This window comes from Gobio gobio (genome assembly GCF_949357685.1).
Source record: "Gobio gobio genome assembly, chromosome: 11".
In the NCBI taxonomy this organism is placed as follows: domain Eukaryota; kingdom Metazoa; phylum Chordata; class Actinopteri; order Cypriniformes; family Gobionidae; genus Gobio; species Gobio gobio.
The window spans coordinates 43,610,405-43,636,298 of record NC_137104.1 but is presented as its reverse complement, the minus strand read 5'-3'; the positions used below and the strand labels follow the sequence as shown (position 1 = coordinate 43,636,298).

The 25,894-nt window shown below is 38.4% G+C and overlaps 1 protein-coding gene across 2 annotated transcripts in view; it reads right to left on the bottom strand.

Moving 5' to 3' along the window:
* Positions 1-699: 699 nt before the first annotated feature.
* The window catches only part of pvrl2l (PVR cell adhesion molecule related 2 like), a 235,736-nt gene continuing 210,541 nt past the window's right edge, over positions 700-25,894 (bottom strand). Inside the window, exons 7-11 of one of the 2 annotated variants that reach the window (XM_079830088.1) lie at positions 16,729-16,806; positions 15,967-16,099; positions 15,712-15,769; positions 14,481-14,582; positions 701-4,565 (exon numbers count right to left, since the gene is read on the bottom strand). In XM_079830088.1, coding sequence (XP_079686214.1) covers positions 4,362-4,565; positions 14,481-14,582; positions 15,712-15,769; positions 15,967-16,099; positions 16,729-16,806 — 575 coding nt within the window. In that variant the 3' untranslated portion in view covers positions 701-4,361. Of the gene's footprint in view, positions 4,566-14,480; positions 14,583-15,711; positions 15,770-15,966; positions 16,100-16,728; positions 16,807-25,894 lie in introns of both variants that reach the window. The other variant, XM_079830090.1, reaches the window with a different exon arrangement.

The window sequence follows — 25,894 nt, the reverse complement described above, 5'->3', positions numbered from 1 at the left end:
CGACCAAGTAATACAGAAATAACATTCCAGTCAATCGCAGGTGGATGAGAGATGAATCATTGTGTTTGTTTGATAAAGATATTTTTCGAGCCCTGTGAGCGTTTCTCCAAACGCTTTCAAAACTTACAGGGGAGCTGAAGCTCATTTAATATTCACATCTTATCCAATCCTAGCCGTGGGCGTTTACTTCCAAGTCTTCAGTGCGGCACGCCCATAAAAACCGACCGATTTTCAGAGAGCCTCAAAATCAAGGCAGAAAATAGCCTATTACTTATTCATTATGATGTTTTTGAACGTAAAAACCATGCGAACATCATAAGTTGACCTCAGACAACAGTATAAAAAAATAAAAAAAGCCAGTTCATGACACCTTTTAGTATAAAGAATAAACTGAAATTCCCAGCATTTCAACAACTTACATCCCCCACCTGTTCTGGCATCCTGACACACATCAGCTGTCCATCATGTTGAAATAGTAAGGTTTAAACTGTCCGGTTTTAAATTATTTTATAGATACCAATGCTACAGCCGCTCTAGCGCTCCCGATTGCCTGCTAAAATGGCGGAGTTTAGGCTGCGTGACGTCAACCTCCGGAGCTCTGTACATGTATTTCACTGGGATCATAGAACAAGGAAATTCTAGAAAAGCAGTAGATGCAATATTGCTCATTTACACAAATACGCTTCACAACAGGAGCTTTGGCTTTTAGTTTATTAGACATCACGATGATCCATAAAACATAGAACAAGTTGCTTATGCATATAAAATAATCTCAGTAGGGAAAGAAATAAGATGCAAAAACAAACATTAGAAATAAAAAGAATCACAATTCTCCCCATTGGGCGGTCTATATAGTGAATGATTTACTTTTGTCTCAGGCAAAACAAATCTGTCAGTAAAATGGCTCAAAATAAAGTAACAAAGGCACATCTGGCTTGATGATGACAGGGCAGCGCATAAGCGAACACATGGCAGATGATTTGAAACGCTCTCTGATATGATTTGTGATAATGAAGTATAAACATATGGCAAATAAAGTATGCTTGTTTTGCTGGAGAGTAGATTTGATAAATGTCAAGAGTCGTTCGGTAACCAATGACAAATTTTAGCGGGCCACTACTTTGTTAAAGAGATTTTCATTGCAAAATGGAAATCCTGTCAGCATTTACTCGCACTTGTGTCATTCTAAACCCGTTTGACTGACTTCAAAGTCATTTTGGACCCCATTGACTTTCATTGTGAAACGTTTGGAGCGACGTGAGGTTGAGTAAATGAGGACAGAATTACAATTTTTGACTCTTTGATTGTCTTTTTTAAAATCCAAAATGACAGCTTAACTAGGACTTTAATGCACGTTGTCTATGTACGACCGTTTTAAAAACACTTGAAAATACAGAAAAGCAATAATTTAAAAATGCGAACTTGAGAAAAATGAAAATCACAGTTTAAAACACAGAAACCCTTATGGATGAGTATAACATACAGTGATTGTCTAATACTGCACCATTGTAGCAAATGACGGTTGCGTGAAGACAGTCCATTTGCGCGTGAAGATAACATAAGCTAACCCCAAATCTCATGCAGCATGCAGACGTACATTCCCTTCATCAGAAACAGTGACGAGACCACAACCCAGCTAAACCGAGATGACAGGTGAAAGATTGTCGTGTCATGTCAAGAATAACCGTTTTGCAAGAATCAGTAATATTCTGTGATGTCCAACAGGCCAGAAGATCAGGCAGTGAATGTGATCGATGGCTAATCAAGAACGAAGGAGGGCTTGTTAATTCATCTAGGGGAACTGTACAGTCCATCCATCGATTTCTCTTGGCTCCTGCCCACCTATTCATCCATTCACCCATCTAAAGGTGAGCTTTGTGAATGTGCAAGTTTCCGCTCCAGGTGACCATTAAAAAAAGCCATCCATTCGTTCCATCATCTCTGTAACCTGTTAGCAAGTCTTTAGTTCATTGCATCACTACAGGTTTTGATATGAGTTCTTTGGCACAATTACAACAATGTATTCAGACACTATGACACGATGATCTATCGACAGCTTAAAGTTGATGTGCAAAGATTACATTCAAGAGTGAAGACACAAACAGTGATGGAATTAGTTGCCATGCCATCCAAGAACCAGTGAAAAAAAAAGAAAAAGACCATTTAAAAAACGACGTCTGTTCCCCATCAATCTCTTAAAGGAATAGTTCACCAAAATAAATTCAATCATGTCTTTGTCTGTGGAACACAAAAGAACATTTATATAGCAGCACATCCAAGCTGCTCATTTCCATACAATGGAAGTAACTTCAATTCCATCCTGTTGATAACACAAAGCCATCGTATAGCAGTGTGAACATTCTTCAAAACACCTTGGGCGCTATAATACACTCACCGCAAGTGTTCTTTGCTAGTTTCAGCCCCAACACAGTTATCATTTTCAAGTCCAGAGAATGGGAGATGAGACTCTGATTGGTTTATTGCACGTTATGCCCAAAACACACCCATTACTCATTAAGAGAATAGGGACAACCCTTTTGGACCATTTTTCCTGTCGTTAAACTAGCAAAAGTGAATTTGGACACGCCCTAAGTGCACTTGCGCCGATTGTTAAAATAGGGCCCCTCATTTTTGTTCCACAGAAGAAACAAAATCATATGGAATTGGAACAACATGAAGTTGAGTAGATTTTTGGGTGAACTGTTCCTTTAAGAAAGAGGTGTAAGCTTTCTCCTCTTATTGCAAATCAAAAATTATACTTCTTTTTGAGAAAAACTTTAGGAATTAGAGAGCATTAATGATAACATTTGGCCAAACCAAGGCAAATGAAAGCATTGTGGCCAAGCTCAAGAAAGTGATACACAGTGCATTCGAATATTAAAGACAACATCAAATCAATGGCTTTCAATGGCTATCTGTTAACTTTGAAATCAATAGTTATATATCATGGTATACTCCTTAAAGTTGACACCGTTCTAACACATTTAAAATGTACAATCTTTCTTTTGGAAAACGGACCAAAAATATTGTTTTGTCCAATCAAATGCTTTCTAGGATGAGAATGTCACGGCGAGAACCAGTAACGGCGAGTAGCAAATCATGACTAATGGTTGTGATGTAAATAAAGCCCATTGGGTGGGACCTTTTATGTCTTTTGAAAATGTTTCGATAAGAAATATGTCAGTACAGAAAAAAACTGTGCTTCACAAGGTCTTTAACATTTATGTTTTGCTTCAGAAGACAGAAAATGACCCTAAACTCTTGCCAAACCTCCCGTCACCTTCAGCATCTCTATATGCGTATTGTGCTTATGACCAGAAAATAGGGGAGCGAGGAAAGGTTGCGACAGGTGCCCACTGTTTTTCGGAAAGCAACCAACCATGCCATGCAGATTAAGATTATACAGTAACAAAATCCACACGTATCAATAAAACATCATCAGCATACCACTTTAGTAATACCCGTTAAAATAAATGTTCAAAAAAAAAAGTACACTTTTTCATTTTGCACCCCACATATTTTTTTGGATTTGTTTTCATTTTTCTTTTTTTATATCTTTTTTTTGAACGCATATTAGACTGGCTATATATATTATTTTCTTATATTATTTACAGAACTTATTTGGTACTTTTCAAAAACAATGAACACGCCAAACAACCAAAGAAACTAAAATAAGAAAATAATGCATACATCTGTTTTTAGGTGATATAATCGATCAAAATGACATCAAATATAAAATATAAAAATACATTTTTGCTGTATGTAAAATACATTGCATATACCACAAGACTTTTTCCCTCATCACAGAAGTTAACGCACAAAACCGACAGAAGCTAAAGCTTAAAAGAGCACTACACCAAGATCGCAGAATAAAAATGTAGAGATCAGAAACATAAGCAACATTTGACAGTATATGCAGTGTATTTTAAAATACTGAAAGCAAATTCTTATATTTAGACCTTTCAGGAAAATCATGTTTGCTTTTCACATAACCAGGATTAAAATATAACATAGTACCTCAAAACTGAAGAATTACCAATTCTCATGGTTTTGTTTTACCGTTAATTTCGAAATCGAGTTTGCTTTTCTGAAGTACTAAGAACTTGCTGTCATACATTATTAAATGTCCAAAAGTTTGATGAACACCGGTCCAAATGGTATCGATATGTTTCATAGACCACAAAACCATGAGAATAGGTTAAAAGGTGAGTTAGCCACTTGTAAAAAAAAAAATTGCACCAGGCTGGGGTGGTTTTCAATGCGTGTGTGCCGAACCGTGGACTATAGCCTGCTGTGCTGTAATGGGCGTCCGCGGCTGGGTAGGACAGTGGCAGTGCAAATCGCAGGCACGGCCTACGTCTTTAGACCAACATGGGCTGAGACATGAAGCTTTCTTCACGGGCTATGTTAGCATGGCTAGCTTCAATATCATTCTGGTCAGCTGGTTCGTACGGTGGAAGAGTCTCATCGGTCGACTCATCCTTTCCGGGAGGGTGTCCTGAGCCGTCCCAGACATTGGGGGTGCCGCCGTTAGCAGGAGGGCCCATGTTGTCATCATCTAGATCCTGAAGCACACACAATGACAATGAAAGCATTGAGTAAATTTAAATGCATAATCCTTCGAAAATAACATATAATGAATTATACCATGGTTTGTCTGAATACTCTATTCTGATTGGCTGGAAGATGTGTGTAATACACACTTCCAAGAAAGTTTAAAGTGGTTCCTAGGGCTGCACGATTATTCGCAATTAACCCGAAATCGCGTTTTGGCTTAGTGCGATTATGAAATCGCAACAGCTGCGATTATTTTTTATGCGCGATTTGTCAGTGAAGCTCGGCTCTTTGATCAGCTGCTCCATCTGAAAACATTGTGAGTTTGAGATGCCTGCATTTGAAAAAACATCTTTCCAAAAATGAGAAGCATTTACGAACCTCTTGTCCAACAAAAGACAACATTTAATAACATGTTTTTACTCCAAACTCACTTCATAACGTCATTTAAGTGTTTGAAAACCTTCTGACTTGATGTGGCTTCTTTCACAGAATAAGGCACACAACACATTACTTCATAGTATTCTATACAGTGATAAAGGCTATGTTGTTTAGCATTGAAGTATAAATATACTTTATTATCATGAAAATACAGAGATGGCTTGAAGAACTTTCTGCACGAGAGCGCCCTCTGGCTTTCATATGGAGCAGCATACACTACTAGCTTCCATAGTTACGATACGCTGTGTTTTGAGCCAACTGGCAATCCAAGGTGTTGAACTACTATTGGGTAAATGTAGTAGTGTAGAATCACACAGACCAAAATAAAAATCACGACATGGAACACACATTTCAAAGTAGAATATGGCCATGCCCACACTAATACTTTTTTGTTTGAAAACATATATTTTTCTCTCCGTTTTGGCCACTTTAGACTTTACCACTTTGCAGAACGTTTACATTCACAAACTGCTAAATTACAGACTACATGAAAGAGGATATTTGAAAAACCATAATGGGGCACTTTAAAACCTAACTTAGCCAATAGCCCTCCATTAAGCTTAACAATAACAGCTTAACAAACTAGTCTGGTGTTGATGTAAAATATCATCGTGCAAGGTCGGAAATCACACCCAAATTAATAAAAAATGCCCCCCAAAATTCCAGATATGAATTGCCCTTGTATAAGTTCTTGTATTTTGTGTTTATGACATAATATAGTTAAGCAATATCATATGAGCAAGAGAGATAGCAGCACAATTTCAAAAAACTATTCAATAAACAATAAGTTGATTATATAAATTGACCATTTTTAAACACAACGTTGCTCTATTTTGCCAACGAAAATAGTTCCAAACAAAGCAGAAAAGTTGCATCTCCCAGCAACACAATCTTGTTATGTTCTTGAATGATTCACCGTATTTGAATGAAACGGGCAAGTCAATGATTCAATGACCCATTCATAAAGTCAATGGACACTTGCTTCTTTTATGGTCCTGTCCCAAAAAAACAATTGCGGTCTTCCTACGAGTCCGCACTTTCGTGACGTAACACCGCTTTGACTGTCGAGAAGAAGTCCACTGCGGAGCTCACAAAAGTGCCAATCAAGTGCGCATATTGACCGCAAAGGGGGCGCTCGCAAACACCCTTCTGAGGGTTAAAATGACAAATGGGACTCCCTACGGTCTCGTGGACTTAGCGGACACACGCACATGGCAGCCATTGTAAGTCCACAAGAGCGAAAGTGCATATGAAGTGTGTCATTTGGGACAGGGGCAATGAATGAATCAGCCGGTTTGAACGAATCGATTGAATGAATGATTCAATGATTCACTTATTATGACTTGACTGGCGGTTTTAGTTTCATATACGGAAGTATCATTTCATTTTTCCCTACATTTCATTTCATCAACGGAAATGTAGCTTTTTGAAAATGCTCTCCAAAGCGGATACATTTGAAAACGCTGTCTTGATGTCGTAGTGTGGATTGTGAAAACAGAGGTATTTGAAAACAATGATGCATGTTTAGTCATGTGACGCATATTGTACCAATAGGTATTCCTGTTTATACCGCTATTGTGCCTGTTATGTGCTATGTATAAAATATACATTATAAACTTCACGCACTCTTCATATCACAGTCCTGCAAAGATGACACAAAATGTACTCACAATTGCTGTCCTGTGGCAAAACATGACAGCAGTTGCGTTTTAGACCAAACATATAATGGTGAGTGAGTGCGTCCTGGATGCATCAGTGAAAGGTGAGATATTTTGCTTAATAAAATGAACCTGCCAGAAGAATTGTGTGATAACTTGATAATGTCTTGTTCTGTCTGTCATCTCCGTGAGCTTTTATGAGGTTTAACTCATGCACAGTAAGGTGAATTTAGCGTTTTTTCCGGCGTTTCAGTGTGGACAAGAAACTTTTGGAAAACGCTTGATAACGCTAGTGTGGACGTTATAAAATGAAAACGCAGTTTTCAAATGTATCTGGATTAATGTAGACGTAGACTAAGTGGCAGTAGCATTGCTTTTCTTAGAAACAAGTATGTAAACTTAGCATGCTTCCTAAATATCTGCAAACATATTATGGTCTTTTTATGCTTTAGTACAGTAAAAAAAATAAAAATTATTACATACAGCACCTTTAATTATACAATGTAAAAAAAAAATAGGTCTCCAATTGAAAATGTTCTAGTGACTGATCACATTTAAATTTTTTAATTGGCCAAATTGAATTTCTGTTAATTAAATTGCATCAATTCACAGACATTTTATTTTATTTTTTTACAGTGTATACATTCTATATTAATGCACTGTTTTCATTGAAGCAAAAACACACACATATGTCCCTCGCATACAGACACTGATCGAAAGTGAACAGAATGCTAGATATTGCTAGCCTGTAACTGACAAAAATAACTGTCATTTTTACCCGTTCGGTCATATATTGCACTGCAAACATCAATAAACAAATTTAAGTTGTCAACGCTGGCAAATGACCATGGTATAAGCGAGCTAGCTGTGCATTAAACAATTTGAATGCACTCCGCTTCGCGTCAGGTGGTTATTTTCCTCCACATCGTGCATTAAAAGCATTCAATGCACAGCTAGCCATGAATTATCCCTTACTTAAAGAATAAAATTCCTATCAAAATGATTTCAAACAGCTCCTCTGATTATAACGGCAGAGATGTCACGATACACACGTCCGGTTCAGACACATGTAACTAGCTGCACATACACACATTCACAATTCATTACAATCACTGAGCTGGTACTAATGCCAATTTAATAGCTCCTCAATCGGTCATTAAGCAACAGTATAATAGCTGGAGAACAGAAGCACACATTCTTATTTATTAGAGTTAATTGATACCGAATGAAGATTCAGCTGATAAAACGGTTTGATAGAACACTTCACCTCCTGACTCACAGTGAGCAAAAATGTAATTTAAAAACGTTAATATAGTGTGATCGTTATCGCGTGTGTGTGCGTGTGTGTGAATCGGTGTCTGAAGGACTGAAGCAACAGTTGGTTTCTAATTATTTGAGGCGAATGTTCTTTTTTATTTCACAGTTATAAGGTGATGCCAGTTCACCCCTGGTCATTTAACCTTTTTTTATAAAGGTCTGGACACTGAAAGGATAATAAAAAGGGTTTTTTTTCTCTTAGTGATGGTCTCGCAGTGAAAATAATATCAGTTTTACAGATCTAGCAAATGTCCCAGCCTTTGGCTTGGCTACCAGGGATATTTGCCTGTATATATTCAGAATGGAAATAAATTGGTTTAAAATTGCATTTAAACATTTGCAAAAACACATTTAAATTGAATTAAATTGACATTCAAAGAGCTGTAAATATTATTTTTAATAATGCATTTTATTCAGTATATATGTGTAATAATGTGATCATAGAACATGTATTTCTAGAAAAATTATCCTAGAAAAGTGATACATAAATGTTTTGTTTCAATTGATTTTATTTTAAAATATTTTATTACTATACACTTTTTGTATCATTTTAATAATATAATTATACAATTATTATACAGTGCATAATTCATATAGATAAATATAAATGAATTAATAGCTAAGGTTCTACGGACTTTATTTCCAGCACAGTTTAGGGAAATATGTATGATTACATATCAGGGAATAAATAAACATAATTAATTTACTGATGAACACAATTCTTCCTCTGTTGTGTCTCTTCCTGTCATTCCAGCTCAACTTCCTGTGGGGTGTGGCCAATTCAATTCAAATTCACAAATTAAACGGAGCCTATTCTTAATGCTGAATAATGAACCCTGCTGGCTAAATCACCAAAAACAATAAATACATGCAGTTATTGAAAGCCCAAACCGAATCCCTGGGGGCTTTATCACAAAGGTACATGTCTGAGTCTGGCCTTCACACACAGATCCGCTGTAGTAATTGGCTTTACGGTTATCATAGTTGATGAAATAACCAGCTCATCATATTAATCCACATAAAAGACCCTTTGGCAGTGTTAGCACATGCCACACATCGTTATGAGTCACTAGCTTTCGCCGTTAGCATAAGCGTGTAAGCCGCCTGCTGCAAGACGGGGTCTTTGGTACCTATTGTGAGGTAAGTGCAGTGCGATTAAAGTCAGCGTGAAACAGAGGTTGCAGTAGTCTTTTCATTTCTTCCCTATTGTGACGTGGAATCAGTGCCTGTCCTACACTTCTGGGAGTCCCAAGCGAATTTTGTGAAGTGTCAAGAAACAACATGCAGTGAGTAAAATTTCAATAATAAGCACTAATGGTATTCCGTATGCAACGTGCAACGAATTGCACTACATTTTTTTAATGAAAACCCTTTTAAAACACTGCCAGTAAGAAAAATGTCAAATGAACTCCACATTTTAGTTGACAGCTAAATAAATGCTTTTTGAAAGTATCGCTGTGAAACCATCAAGCTGTCAGACAGCTGAAATGATTTTCCAAATGTGTGATGGTGGTTCGGGGGCCCTACAACCTTGCATAGTTTACATATAGGGAGGAACGACATTGCCTGGAATTGATTGGATCAAATAAGTTGCCAGTTTGCAGTCCGGTGTGAAGTATATTTAGCCCCACCCTCTGCCGTGACATGAAGAGAGCAGACGCCGTTTTCAAAGGGGGAGGGGGGTTAACGTTTTTGACTTCAGATTACAAGGGCATATGAATAAAAAATAAAAAAGATGTGCAATGATAAATATTTCATAATAAGAACTGCGACATTCTATAAAAAAATAAGAATTGTCAATCGACTGTGTGGTGCACATTATAGAATGCAATTAAAATGCCACTAATATCCAAGAAAGTTTGTGTCTTATATCTATATTATATGATATAGTTTAGCAATATCACACAAGCAAGAGTGCTGTTTTTCCCAAATAGCTTGCACGTTATATTGATTCAATAAACAATAATATTGTTACATGTACCACAATATTCTCTTATTCTGCTCAATTTCGCCAATGAAAATAGTTCCAAACAAAGCCTCAGCCAATCTGTTGAGCGACAAACAGCAGTGTTTCATTACTGAATGAATCCACTGTTTTTAACGAAACAAGCGAGCCAATGATTAAGTGACCCATTCATAAATACGGTCACTTGCTTCATTCCTGAATGATTCAGCAGTTTGAATTAATGAGTTGAATGAATGACTCACTTAAAGGGATAGTTCACCCCGAAATGAAAATAAAGCCGTCTTTTACTCACCCTGCTGTTGTTCTAATGCCCTCCTTCTATCTTTCTAGGACCTCAAAAGCAGAAATTAAAAAAAATAGTCCTGCACCTGGACCTGCAGCTGCTCACGCAATGTTGTCATGACAACCGGTACGCAACATTCACTTCAGGAGGTTTTATTATTAGTATTATTGTATTATTTCTTATCATATACCTTATAGAAAAGACAAGAGTCGCGTTTGTTTCTATTGAGCCTGATTTCTCAAAATGGTGCGTGTGTGTGCTCATCCTGGGTGCCATGACAACAGTGTGAGTTATAGTAAGCATGAGTGTCGGCGGCTGCTGATGGCTCGCACGCACTCGCAGGAACGCACACAGAGTAACTGCCGAGCTCAGTATTTTTCGTTTCTTTGCGCAAAACCTCATAGTATGCCTCCTGAACACTTTCCATATATGGCACGCGTCTCACTGTATCATTGCGTGATACTTTTGTATAGAGATGCTCCAATCAGCATTTTTGGGGCCGATCACCGATTACCGATCACCAAGATCATGATCTGCCGATTGCCGATCACTGCCGATCACAGAATGGCAATCTTTTATCTATAATCTTGCAGAGTTTGCACCATTTGTAGAAATGAAACTAACTCTAAATTAACTGAGTCAAGATCTTGAAGAACCACCAAGTGTTAATTTTAGAAAATGAGATAACTTAAGGCTACTGTAGGCCATCTTTCCCAAATAAATGTATATAATAAATGTATATAATTATCTCACCTAAATATTTGATCATGCAGTGCATTTTTGTTTTAAAAAACAATTTTTCAGGTAGGTCTAACATTAGTATTGAGGTAAGAAATACTAAAGACATTTAATAAGAAATCAAATGTAAATTAATATTGGTCTTCCCTGAATAAATTAAATTAGTTTAATCCTTACACTTAAGGTTGCAAAAGTTAGTCATTCAAGAGCAGTGAGTGTCATAAAGGTTCATCAAACAACACAAGACAAAGAGAAACTCAGAGACAGCAGCAGTTTATTCGACAGCTGTCACTTTAAGAGCGAACACGGATAGGTTACATGCAGTTGCACAAACGTTCACTCGCGAGTCACGACGGGGTTTACGTGCATACTCGTCAAGACGGTAATTTAGTACATACATTTGTGTGTATCTGACCATTTCACCGCAATTTGTACTCGCAAGCTTTTTGTGAGATGGCCTGTGTGTGTGTGTGTGTGTGTGTCTCTCCAGACCGTGCGCGCGAGTGCTGAGAGGTTTAAACACTGGCAAGACTTAAAAATAAATGCAAATGATAAACTTTAGTGACGATGCGACACTGCCTCGATTGTGCAAAGTGGCAAATCCTGTGTCAACTGAGCAGCTCGATTTTAGTGCACATGCGATGCGCTGATGTGAAGCCATTTGAGCATTTTGAAAGGGAGAGAGAGAGCGCGCGCACGCGGTGATTCACGCGCGCTTTTTGTGAACTTACGTCCCACAGAAAGTTTTCAAATGACTGCGTAAGTTATTTAATATAGAAATATGAATTGTACCTCACCTTCAGCATTATAATTATTGTACTCGCGCTGGAAAGAGAATGAGACGGTGTCGCTGCATATCATGCCCTAGCTCTCACGGCAGGTGCGGGTTTTATGTGTCGTCAGCATGCGATCGGTTCATGAGATCGGCCTTTTTGGAGACCGCCGATCAATCATCCCAAAGCGATTATCGACCGATCGAGATCGGTTGCCGATCAATCGGAGCACCCCTACTTTTGTATAATTTTTTTTTAATGTTTTAGCCTGGTCGCTATTCACTGCCATTATAGCAAGGAGAGCGTGAAGGACTATTTTTGTAAATTTCTGCCTTTGAGATCCGAGAAAGATAGAAGGACATATGGCATTAGAACAACAGCAGGGTGAGTAAAAGATGCTTTATTTTAATTTCAGGGTGAACTATCCCTTTAAGACACTGACTTGCCATCACCTACGTGGTTTTCATTTCATATTTCGATTTATATTCATATTCATGTCACCTCTGAGCTGCATTAAACACTATGAAACTATATCCTAAATGCCACTTCAGGTTTTGAGTAGCAAATTCTATGTTGAATCGTGTTACTGTGTAACTTTTTGTAATGTCTTTTCAATGCTTTTCTCAACTAACACAATTGTGGGCGCTATCATACACCCGGCACAATGCGACGGCAAAACTGTTTTTGCTAGTTTCAGCCCAACACAGTTATCAATTTCACGTCCAGCGCCATGTTGTTTAAATAGCAAATGCACTTGCGCCCGTCTGTTCGCCATGGGCGTGCTGGTCTGAAAACAAGGTGTGTTCAGGCGCATTGTTGGCGCGGTGCTATTTTGATGCAACTCAAAACGACCGCACCATTGACCAACAAAAACCTGGTCTCAAGTCAATAGTGCAGTATTTTTTGTTATTTAAAGGGCGCATTAGTAATATTCACCTATAGGTGGGTGTACAACACGCATACACTCTGCTTATTACACACACAGGGATGCGCAGCAGCCATTTTTACATGTTTAAAGTGTCATTAAATCCCCTGTTTTAGCAGCCGTCAGTTCTCACCACAGTTTTGAAAAATGCTATAAAAGTGGGCGTGGTTAAGCTGCGGAGTGGAGGGGGATGAGGGGAGACTGACTGACAACAACACAACAACGGCTTCTGATTCAGAGTTTTCTTTCACTCTCAGTAAAAGCATCAAAGCTTCCCAAAAAAATTGCACGCTGCAAAATATCATTACGTAACACAATATACACATGGTTTTGTAAGCTCACCTTAAATAACACAAATACATAAAGTACATATCGACAGCTATCAATTATTGCACAAATAAATGCACAGCCATTCGCATGTTCTCTGCATAGAAAATATATACGAACATGCTGTTGCATCATTGATAACTTTTGAGACTTATTTTGCAGTGTCTTATAAGCCGTTTGATCGGTTAATGGGCTGTAAAGAGCGGTTACACTCACAGTGTGGAAGAATCGCGTTTGTTTCGAAGACTCGGGATCTACAGAAGAAAACTTATGCAACGCAGACACTCTTACAAAGCAAAAATAATAACTCGTTTTTGATCCATTAATGCATCTCTCACTTATTGAATGCGATCTCACTCTTTGAAGCGCCTGTCAACCAATGCGTGCTGCTGGGCTAAAGGGATAGTTCACCCAAAAACAAAAATTCTGTCATCATTTACTCACCCTCAAGTTGTTCCAAACCTGTATGAGTTTCTTTGTTCTGCTGAACACAAAAGAAGATATGTAGAAGAATGTTGGTAACCAAGCAGAGAGAGCAACTATTGACTACCATAGTAGGAAAAAAAATACTATGGTAGTCAATGGTTGCTCTATCTGCTTTATTACAAACATTCTTCAAAATATCTTCTTTTGTGTTCAGCAGAACAAAGAAACTCATGCAGGTTTGGAACAACTTGAGGGTGAGTAAATGATGACAGAATTTTCATTTTTGGGTGAACTATCCCTTTAAGCGAGGCATCTTCTCATAGGACAAGGACACGCATTCTCATGAATAATTAAGCAAGGCCTCTTCTCATAGGATAAGGACACGCAGACTCATGAATAATTATGAGACATCGATGAGTCCTCGCTGTACTATAGTACGACAAAATGTCACGTTCTGTAACATTGATACAAAGATGAATTTAAACCCGGAAGTTGAATATAACGCAAAAAGGTTTTCTCCTAAAATCAAAACAAATGGATGCTAACATTTACTTCTATGTTGCTCAACACTCATAACTCTGTTAAAATCTCAAAAAATTTGGTTTAGGGTTTCATGACCCTTTAAATATTAAAAACAAAAGGATTCCTCTCTGGAGAAGCGAATTCCGCCATGTAAATAGCGAATCCGCCATGGTGCAAGTGCAACTGGCTTTTACAGGGAATGGGAGATGAGACTCTGATTGGTTTATTGCACATTATGCCCAAAACACACCCATTACTCATTAAGAGAATATGGACAACCCTTTTGGACCATGTGTGTGGCGTGCCGACCATTTTTTCCGTCATTAACCTAGCAAAAGTGGATTTAGACCATGCACTCAGATTATTAAAATAGGCCCCAATGACTTTAAGTTATGTGTGATTAATCGGCACATTGTGAAAAAAAGCTAATCACTTGACAGCCAACAGTAATTCAGGATGACTGAAGTCATTCATTCCCATAAAAGGAGAAATGAGAATGGAATTCACAGCATTCAGCATTGCTCATCAAAGTTTGGGAAGGGGATCTTACCGTAACGGGCTCGGCAGAGTTAGTTTCATAGTAGTTTGTCATGTAATTGCTGAGCGGCTGGGTTTCTGTGATGGTTGTGGCCTTGTCCTGTGGTTTATTCAGCTATAGAGAGACAAACACATGTGATGATGAGTTCAGCATGCACATTTTACAGCAAGGTCAAGAGTCTGAATCTTGCTCAACTGCCAGCTTTTTAAAATAGACCAATTAAAACTGCATCTTTTTGCCAGTGGGTGTGTATTTAATCGAAAACACAGTAAAAGCAGTAATACTGCGAAATATTAGGAACATTTTCTATTTAAAATGTAATCAATGATGGCAAAGCTGAATTTTCAGCATTATTACTCCAGTCTTCATTATTACTCCAGTGTCACATGATCCTTCAAAAATCATTCTAATATGATGATTTGCTGCTCAAGAAAGATTTCTTATCCATGTTGGTGAATCTTTAAAGGACAGCACTTTTGAATAGTAGTAAATGACCACGTCTGTGGAGGAAAGGCTAAAAAGGCTAATCAAAAGTTTTGAATTGGTAAAAGGCAGTGAATTAAACAGCAGATATTTTACTGCAGCTATTTTCAGCAAAACATGAAGAGAGATCTCATAATCACATATTTTAGGGGTGCTGACAGCTGAATTAATCAGCTTTTTAGGGCAGCCGAGATGAAAGATGCCTGTGATGTACAGGCTCATTTGCCCGTGCGCACACACACATACACAAACACAAACACGTATGCACGCACAAATTTAGCTCCACCCACACGTTCTACATTAAGCTTCAATCAATACACATTACCCCTATGTTAACCCCTTCTTTCTCGACCGTAGCCCGGGGGCAACATTAGCAATACTCATTCTCTTCGCTCGGCTTGCTTTTACATACTTCACAATACACATTTGTTTCAAATGCGGTCCAGTACCAACCAAGCGAACAGGAAATAATCGTTAACTGGCAACAAAAAAAATGCAATTACCCTATTTTGAGCAATATACATTTTCCATCGTCCCAATACCAAGCTTGTTCTTCAAAGGTTTAAATTCAAAGATCTATTTTATGGTGGTTTATGCATATGCGTCTTTTCACCAGCTCTGCTTTAATTGCCGCGTGTAGCCTGGAGAACTGTAAGTAATCCCAACATTGTGTAATGAAGAAAGCTCAATACGTCGAGTTGAAAGAGAATGTTATATTTGAGCGTTGAGAGGTGACTGATGGGGAAAAAAGTCCTCTCACCATTTCTGTCGAGCTGCCAGACTTCATCGGAGGAGGCGGCTTGTGTTTGGGGGGGCCTCTGGAAAAGAAACACAAGGAGATGTTTAGCTATAACCATGGCGTGCATGTATGCCATACGGTGAATGCACAAATTAAGATGCATTGAGAATGAAAGAGATAAAAACAGCTTGGGTGTTCTAGCCAGAAGAGAGTGGAAAAAAATAGACGTTTCACATGAATGTGTGATTGTGTTTGTGGGTGCGTGTTCACACTTACTCTCCATTTGCGGTGCTCTGAATGCGTTTGCGGTACATGGCCAGACCAGCACCGATCAAACACAGAATGATTATGGCTGCAATGATGCCCCCGATAACTGGCCCAGCCAAGCTGGCATTTGCTAAAGGTTGATCTACAACAAGAAGCAAGAGACACATACAATTATCTTTGTGGGTTTTTTGGTCTCTCAAGGTACGGACCACTTATGTGACCAGATATATGAGAAGGAAGAATTTCATTTACACTGCAAGACCTACTGACTGATTTTTATCATCTGTTATATACATATTTAAGACATAATCAGAGAACCATCATGTGCAAAGTTATACACACACCCCCAATGTTTGTTCAGCTAATTTGATTTTTCTTCCAGCCACCAATAAGTATACTCTCAGCCTCATTTAACACATTCGACCATGTTAAAACATGCAAGATCAGCACAGAAAATGCAAATCAAATCTGCATATTCTCTCTTAGCCTGGACATAGCCGACTGTGATTACATGTGAAATGATCCGCTCTGTGTTCAGTGGGTCACACAGATGTTGGTCAGCACCACGCGGATCATTTCAGTGGCACGGTTCGATCCTCTTTTGGAGCATTTGGTTTTCCAAACAGCTTGTAACTACATAAAACAGGCTGTGGGACTATGAGGAAGGATTACTGTAATAGGTTTATGTCATTTGACATGCAGAGGCAGCAGATTTGAACATTTCTAACATAAATACATATAACAGCAAGTGCTCTTGTTCTCAACGCTCACCAATGGTGGCACACGTGTGCTCCCATGATTCACAGGTAGGCACTTCCGTAATGCCAAGTGGGGATTTTAGACTGAATTCTGAGGACAATCAGATACAAGTGTTAATATCAGGGTTGTGTGCCATTCAGAACAGAACTGATAATGCACTGTAGACAATTCCGATTTAATTTTGAATGAAGTAAGTAGAGTTCAAATTAATTGAAATTCAAAGTAATTCATTTAACTAATTTTAACTAGAAAAAAAAGTTTGTCAAGACTAAGAATATTAGCTTAACAAAGCCTTTGTAATCTTATAGGCCTTGAGAATGACAGATATAAATAGAAAGACATACAGACACAGACAGACAGACAGACAGACAGACAGACAGACAGACAGATAGATAGATAGATAGATAGATAGATAGATAGATAGATAGATAGATAGATAGATAGATAGATAGATAGATAGATAGATAGATAGAATGACAGATTGACAGACAGAAAGACAGACAGATAGAAAGAAAGAATGACAGATAGATAGAACAGACAGACAAACGGATTGATAGAATGACAGATAGATATAATAATAGAATGACAGATAGATAGAAAGATATAATGACAGACAGATAGATAGAATGATATACAGATACATAGAACAACAGGGACAGACAGACAGATCGACAGATCGACAGACAGATAGATAAATAGAATGATAGAATAACAGACAGATAGAATGAAAGACATACAGATAGATTGGTAGAATGACAAACAGATAGATAGATAGATAGATAGATAGATAGATAGATAGATAGATAGATAGATAGATAGATAGATAGATAGATAGATAGACAGACAGACAGATAGACAGACAGAATGATAGACAAATTGATAAACAGGCAGATAGATAGAATGAAGACAGACAGACAGATAGGTAGATTGACAGACAGACAGATAGAACGACAGACAGAATGACAGACAGACAGATAGAATGACAGACAGTTAGATTGAATGACAGACAGGCAGATAGATAGAATGATAGAATGAAAGACAGACAGACAGATATGTAGATTAACAGACAGATAGAATGACAGACAGACAGATCGACAGACAGATAGAAAGAACGACAGACAGATAGAACGACAGACAGAATGACAGACAGATAGATAGAATGACAGACAGTTAGATAGAATGAAAGACAGGCAGACAGATAGATAGAATGATAGAATGAAAGACAGACAGACAGATAGGTATATTAACAGACAGATAGATCGACAGACAGATATAAAGAACGACAGACAGAATGACAGACATATAGATAGAATGATAGAATGAAAGACAGACAGACAGATAGGTAGGTAGATTACCAGACAGATAGAACGACAGACAGACAGATCGACAGACAGATAGAAAGAATGACAGATAGATAGAACGACAGACAGAAAGATAGAATGATAGATAGATCGACAGACAGACATATAAATAGATAGAATGATAGAATGACAGACAGATAGAATGATAGAATGACAGACAGATAGATAGAATGACAGACAGAATGACAGATAGATAGACAGACAGACAGACAGACAGACAGACAGACAGACAGACAGATAGATAGATAGATAGATAGATAGATAGATAGATAGATAGATAGATAGATAGATAGATAGATAGATAGATAGATAGATAGATAGATAGATAGATAGATAGATAGATAGATAGATTGCAACACACGGACAGATAGATAGATATAATGACAGACAGACAGACAGACAGATATATATATAATGACAGACAGACAGACAGATAGATATAATGACAGACAGACAGACAGACAGACAGACAGACAGACAGATAGATATAATGACAGACAGACAGATAGATATAATGACAGACAGACAGATAGATATAATGACAGACATACAGATAGATAGATATAATGACAGACAGACAGAGATAGATAGATATAATGACAGACAGACAGACAGACAGACAGACAGACAGATAAATATAATGACAGACAGACAGACAGATAGATAGGTATAATGACAGACAGACAGACAGACTGTGGATAGATAGATATAATGACAGACAGACAGACAAATAGATATAATGACAGACAGGCCGATAGATAAAACGACAGACAGACAGATTCCAATTTAGCTGACTCCAACTGAATTTTGCACAATCCTGGTTCAGATGTAGGTCAGATGACCACATATCAGATATAAACTGCACTAGATTTAAAACCACATTTGAAAGTGGCCCAAATTGGATGTGTAAAGAGATATTTATCTGTCTTTTTTCTGTTTCAACTCCATTGTGATGTCCACCATTAGTGCCCCGGACCAGTAATCCGGTTTGAGAACTAATACACCAATGCTCCTTATCTTTCCCTTTGCAGTTAGACATTTAAAGCTGGTGTGATAAGGTGCTTTGTAGTGCAGCTCAGTTTGATGAGGTATTCACAGGCAAAGCTTGCTAAGACTTGCTGCTGGGGTGGGTATGCTAAAATTAGTAAGCCCCACTGCTCTCCGAGCGATTGATGAGACAGAAGGCGAGAGAGAGAGAGAGACGGGTGAGACCGAGAGAGATAGACCGGGGGATTGCCATCACCGAAACATTTTATTGAAACTTTGTCCACTGTCATGCCAATAAAATGCTCATGAAATGAGGTATGACGGACTGGGAGAGGTAGGAAAGGACAGGAAGAGTTCAGTTGTGTTTGGATGAAAACAACAGTGCAGTACCGCTGCTGTCCAGCAGGATTGCCATTTTGTAAATTCCTAAATGCACGTTTGATCTGCAAAGTCACAATGGTGATCTTTCTGTGAATTTCAGCTTATTTTGGAGGGATCAGATTAACCCTGTTTTCAGTGATTGTAAAGAAACAGATGTGCTCATCACATGCACGCACGCACGCACTTGAACGTGTAGTCACACATACATTTCTAATATAAAACAGATTCTTGATGAAACCGGGCAGTGAGCCACAGTAATGCATGAAAGCTCACACACTGAGGACCTGTAGGGGGGGCGAAAACAATATTGGACACTCTTAAAACACACCAGTCTTTCAACAGCAGCATCGAGGTGGAGAGATCAGATGAATGCAAGAAAAAAAGTCTTTATTTGATAAAAGCCGATAGCCACACAGCACGAGGCCTTCAGAAGTCATTTTTACCTGCTGTGGGTATTAAACAAGAGCATTTATTATCAATGTCCTCCCAGGCGAGAGGGTTTTGCTCAGTGTGTGGCCACATATCAGTGGTTTTCGCATAGATCAGGCATCGAAAGCAACCTTAAACTTCTTCTAAACAAATGCATCTAAGCAAAGTGCTGTTGTATATCGTGCAATTTTGAAAATGTATTGCTATCGGTTGCACGCTGTTATTCGAGTCATCTGCTCACACCTTAGACCAGCTACTATTCCTCCGCATGTCTCCTCTGTTGGTGGGCTCTCGTTCCCACATTAGCAGCATTTACTTGGCTGGGGTAAATTTCCTCCGAAGCTGCTTATTTTGGGTCGTAGCACGTGCTGTGCAGATTGTTAGTTTGTTGAGTAGTGTCTCTCAACAAACAACTTGCAATTAAATGAGAAACACTGAGGGCAGGAAGGAAAGACTGTAGAGAACCACATTTAAAAACACATTTCTGGCAGAATTGCTAATTTTGAGTTTAGCTTGTGCTGCTGTGTTTATTTTGTTTGGGTAGAGTCTCTCAACAAACAACTTGCAGTTAACTGTAAAAAGCTGAAAACAAGAATGGAACTCAATAAATCCCTGCGAATATTAGGCAATACCTTTTCTAAACCTCTACTGGTCAGAGGTCACGACTGCAGATGTCACTTCCTGTTTGTTGCTGCCATGTGGTTTGAGTTTGGAAGTCCGTCAAGTTGTATCGTAATCCTATGTTTTCTTCTTAAAGTTTATATAATGTTTTCTTTCTACAGCAGGTTAACATATCCCAGATAGTATTATATTTTTTAAAACAATCTGAATGCTTTGACATTGCTACTAGCTTTAGCATGTTAGCATCGCTACCACGTGTCTTGACATTCTTCTCACTCAGAAAATGACTGTTTATCTGTTCTAGTGTGGACATGTTCAGGCACGTGCAGAGGGGGGGGCTTTGGGTGCTCGAGCCCCTGCCCTTTTTCAAAATGAATCAAAAGTGCCCCTCTCAGACAAATATCAATGATAATATCGTGGTATATAAAACTAAATAAATGTGATTATTATAACATGACAATAACGAACGGCTCAAAAGTCGGACAATTTCTGTTGAGGCGTTGCCATAACGCGTTGCTATGGGTCGCGTGCGTTTTGATTGACTGCTGATTTTCCACTGATCGGAAACGGCTCTCGAGCCAAATATGGTCCTTTACGAGAGTGTGTGGCCTTACGGGAAAAAAGTAAACCAATATTTTTTTTTCATCCATAATCAGAGCTAATGTGTTGATTTAATTACAAATCTATATATTATATATTTTAAAGTATTACACAATTCACCAATGCCCGTTTGTCATGTATATACACCAACCAATCGTGATCTGGCAGAACAAGTTTCAAATTCCATTGGGCGATGTGAAGCGGTAATTTTCTGTTCTTATTCATAAATCGGTTGAAAATTACATGGACAGGCGAACTAACGTTTGTGGAACGATTTCCTGCGGTTTGTCTCATTTTATAAATTGCATCACTGACAAAATGGATTTTGACAAACAAACAAACAAACAAATCCCTGTACAAAACATGCAGCAGCAAAAGTCGCATTAATGGTAAGTAGTGTTAAATTCACTTGTATTTATGTATATTGATACACCGTTTACTATTTCATGAAACTATCAAATTTAACAAAACCCACCGGCACCTACATGTGAAGTGTAGGCTGGCGAAATGGTGACGTGAAAGGACTTTATTATATTACCATTTTTGAATATTATGCAGCATTATGAAAGAAGTATCTTATGTTCATCAAGCCTGCATTTATTTGATAAAAAACAGCAATATTGTGAAATATTATTACAATTATGGTTTTTAAAATAATTTAAAATATAATTTATTCCTGTGATCACAGCTGGATTTTCAGCATCATTACTCCACTCTTCAGTGTCACATGATCATTCAGAAATCATTCTAATATGAGGATTTAATGTCAATGATGGAAACTGTGATACGCTTTTCAAGATTCTTTGATTAATAAAAAGTTAAAAAGAACATAATGTAATAATATTTCACAATATTAGGCTACTGTTTTTTCTGTATTTTTGATTAAATAAATGCAGGCTTGATGAGCAATCAATTACAAATTGATTATAGCAAAATGCTATATATATAAATATATTTACATATTGCCCCTTTTTTATATTTGAGCCCCTGCCCCTGAAGAACTCTCTGCACAGCCCTGGACATGTTCGAGCTGCACGCCATGGAGAAGCAGATCCGTAAATTTCTAGAAAAGCAGGCCCAGCTGGGAGAGCGGAGAATCGTGCTTGAAACATCCCGGGTTGATGCTCACAAGTCTGTGGTAAGTTTGCTTATAGTCTGTTAATACTCTGACCACCTCTACTCTGTGTGTTTCTCTGCATAGGGCCTATGCACCCATGCGATCATCCAGGTCTCCTTCACTCTGGCGGCAACACACCACGGACCCTAGGTGCACCAGCAGCGGAAGGCACGAGCCTGGCCCTGGGCCTAACAGGTCTTCGAGATCTCCATCCGGAACCATTTCACCCCCCTTCGCAAGACTGAATGCAACGCTGTGATCATTGGTGACTCCATCGTCCGGCACATCCACGCTACCTCAGTTAAAGGTAAGGTGCGCAAGTCACTGCTTTCCTGGTGCTCGTGTTCTCGGTGTCGCTGCGCAAGTACCCGAAGGGTGACAAGAGCATCGGCGCTGCATGCAAGGTTGAACAACATCAGACTTCAGAGGGACTTCAGGAGCTTGATCGAGACAGTATGCAGCACATTGGCTGTGACAAGGATCATCGTGTCTGGACCGCTTCCCACATACTGAGGGTGGCGATGAAAGCAGATTACTTGCTCTAAATGAATGATTAATGTCATGGTGTAATGAACAGAAACTGCTCTTTGTAAATAATTGGAATCTTTTCTGGGAGCGACCTAGGCTCTTCCGCACAGATGGCCTGCACCCCAGCAGAATTGGAGCGGGTCTTCTGTCAAACAATATCTCTAAGACGCTATGCACCATATGAATTATAAGTCAAAACATCAAATCACAGTCTTTGTTGTTCTACCCACTTGATTGAAGTGCGTGTGTAGTCCATTCTATAGAGATTGTGTCTGTTCGCGGAGCGTGATTAAACCAGAAAAATCACAAAATAAGTGAACAAAAAACATTTCTAAAGCTTGGGCTGTTAAACTTTCGATCGCTCACATCTAAGGCGGTTATTGTAAATGAACTGTTCACAGATAATAGTTTTCATGTACTCTGTCTGACTGAAACCTGGCTTAAACCAAATGATTATTTAGGAGTCTACTCCACCAGGCTACTGTTACAAGCACGTGCCTCATCTCGATTGGTTATGGCGGTGGTGTTGCAACAATCTATAGAGATATTCTTAATGTTACTCAGAAAATAGGGCACAGGTTTAATTCATTTGAATTGCTTGTGTTAAATGTTACACTTTCAGATAAAAGAAAAAAATCCCTGATATCTCGTATTATTGCTACTGTGTATAGATCTCCAGGGCCCTATGTTGATTTTCTAAGAGTTTGCAGATTTTCCTCTTGGACAACATCGCTTAAGTGCTGATTGTCAGGCATTTTAACATTCACATAGACAATACAAATGTTAGGAGTTGTGTTTACAGACTTACTAAACTCTTTTGGGGTCAAGCAAAATGTCACTAGACACTCATCGTTTTATCAAAGTCAATAAGATTGGTTCCATGAGATATAATTAAATCAAGTATTAGATATTTAGATATTCAACCACAAAGTTATGGGGCCCTATTTTATTCTCTTAATGAGTCATGGGTGTGTTTTGGGCGTAACGTGCCATAAACCAATCAAAGTCTCATCTCCCATTCCCTTTAAAAGCCAATTGCGCTTGCACCATGGCGGATTCGCTATTTACATGGCGGAATTTGCAAGCAGAAAAATTGAACGCTTCTCTAACGAGGAAACGGATGTGCTCGTGCACGAGGTTAAAACCTCGCAATCAGACCATCTACGGGACAAGCCGGATTCCACCAAAGCTCCCTGAGCATATGACATGTAGGCATTTTTATATTTATGTACACAATAATAATATTTTACATTTTAATCCATTTTAAGAGTTGTGCACCTGCCTATAGGTGCAAAAAATACTGCGCTATTGACTTTAGAGCAGGTTTTCGTTGGTCAATGGCGGTCATTTTCAGTTGCCTCAAAATAGCAACTCGCCAACAATGCCCCTGAACACACCTCGTTTTCAGACCAGCATGCCTATGGGTGCACAAATGGGCCCAAATTGGGAGCATTTGCACAACGTGACACTGGATGTGAAAATGATAACTGCGTCAGGTTGAAACTAGCAAAAAACTCTTGGGTTTTGCGCCAGGTGTATGATAGGTTACTATGATAGGCCCCTGATGTTACTGATCACTACCTTGTGCATACTGTTGATATTTGTCATATCACTGCGTGTTATCGACCAGGTACAACAATTATCCCAACCACTAAAAATAGATTCACAAATAACCGACCTGATCTGTCTCAACTGCTCAGTGTGCCAATAAACACACATGAACTTGATGAAATGACTAACAGTATGGCACCATTTTCTCTAGTACATTAGAAACTGTGGCACCCATCAGATTAAAAAAGGTTAGAGAGAAAAGACCTGCAGCATGGTACAACAGTATTACTCACGCTCCCAAGAGCGAAACTTGTAACCTAGAGTGCAAATGGAAACAGGCTCATTTAGAGGTCTCTCGAATTGTGTGGAAAGACAGTATGTCCCGCAATAAAAAAGCCTGCAAAAGCTGCCAGGGCAGAACATCTCCTAAAACTCATAGAAATGAACTAAAACAACCCAAGGTTTCATTTAGTACAGTGGCTAGATTAACAAATAAACAGACGTCACCTGAACTGAATATTCCATCACAGTTTAGTAGTAATGAATTAATGCATCTCAATACTAGTTTTACTATATCTTGGTGCTGCGTTTGACACTAAAGATCATGCCATACTCTTAGACCGATTTCAAAATTACACAGTATTCAGGGACAGGCATTAGGTTGGTTTAAATCTGACTGTTACCATTTTATTTAAACGGGAATTATCCAAGTTAACATTGTAAATGATGGAGTGCCGCAAGGGTCTGTTTTAGGCCCTCTGCTATTCAATATACATGCTGCCTCTTGGTAATATTATTAAAAAACTTGAAATTAGTTTACACTGTTATACTGATGATACTCAGTTACATATTTCATCACGACCAGATAAAATCTCTCTCCAAGTTGACAGAGTTTGTTAAAGATATAAAATATTGGATGACCAATAATTTTCTTCTATTAAATTTGGATAAGACTGATGTATTACTTATTGGACCAAATACGACAGCAACTTGTCTTTTAGAAATCATATTTCAAATGTTACAAATCTTCCACCTCAGAAACATTGCCAAGATACAGAACATGCCCGTTTCTGATGCAGAAAAGCTAGTCCATGCATTCATGACCTCTGGACTAGATGACTGTAATGGTTGTCCTGCATCCTCACAACAAGCTACAGTTAGTCCAAAATGCAGCTGCTAGAGTTCTTACCAGAAAGAAAACATGATCATATAACCCCAATTTTTATCATCTCTGGTTACCTTTTAAGTTCCGTATTGATTACAAAGTATTGCTACTGACCTATAAGGCCCTTAAAAGCTCCTGTGTATTTAACCAATCTTCTATCACCGTACAATCCATCACGCTCTTTAAGGTCACAAAACTCAGAACTTTTGGTAGTACCTAGGATATCTAAGTCCACTAAAAGAGGAAGAGTATTTGGCTCCTAAACTCTGGAAAATTGTTCGAGGCTCAGACACACTCTCCCAGTAAAGACACATTGCACCTCATAACCTTGTACTCCAGTTATATCAGATGAAAGGCACATGACTATCTTTTACTTGAAATGTTGTGAACAGCAGATATGCCAATTATTTTCCATTTCCACCAAAAGGTAATTAAAGA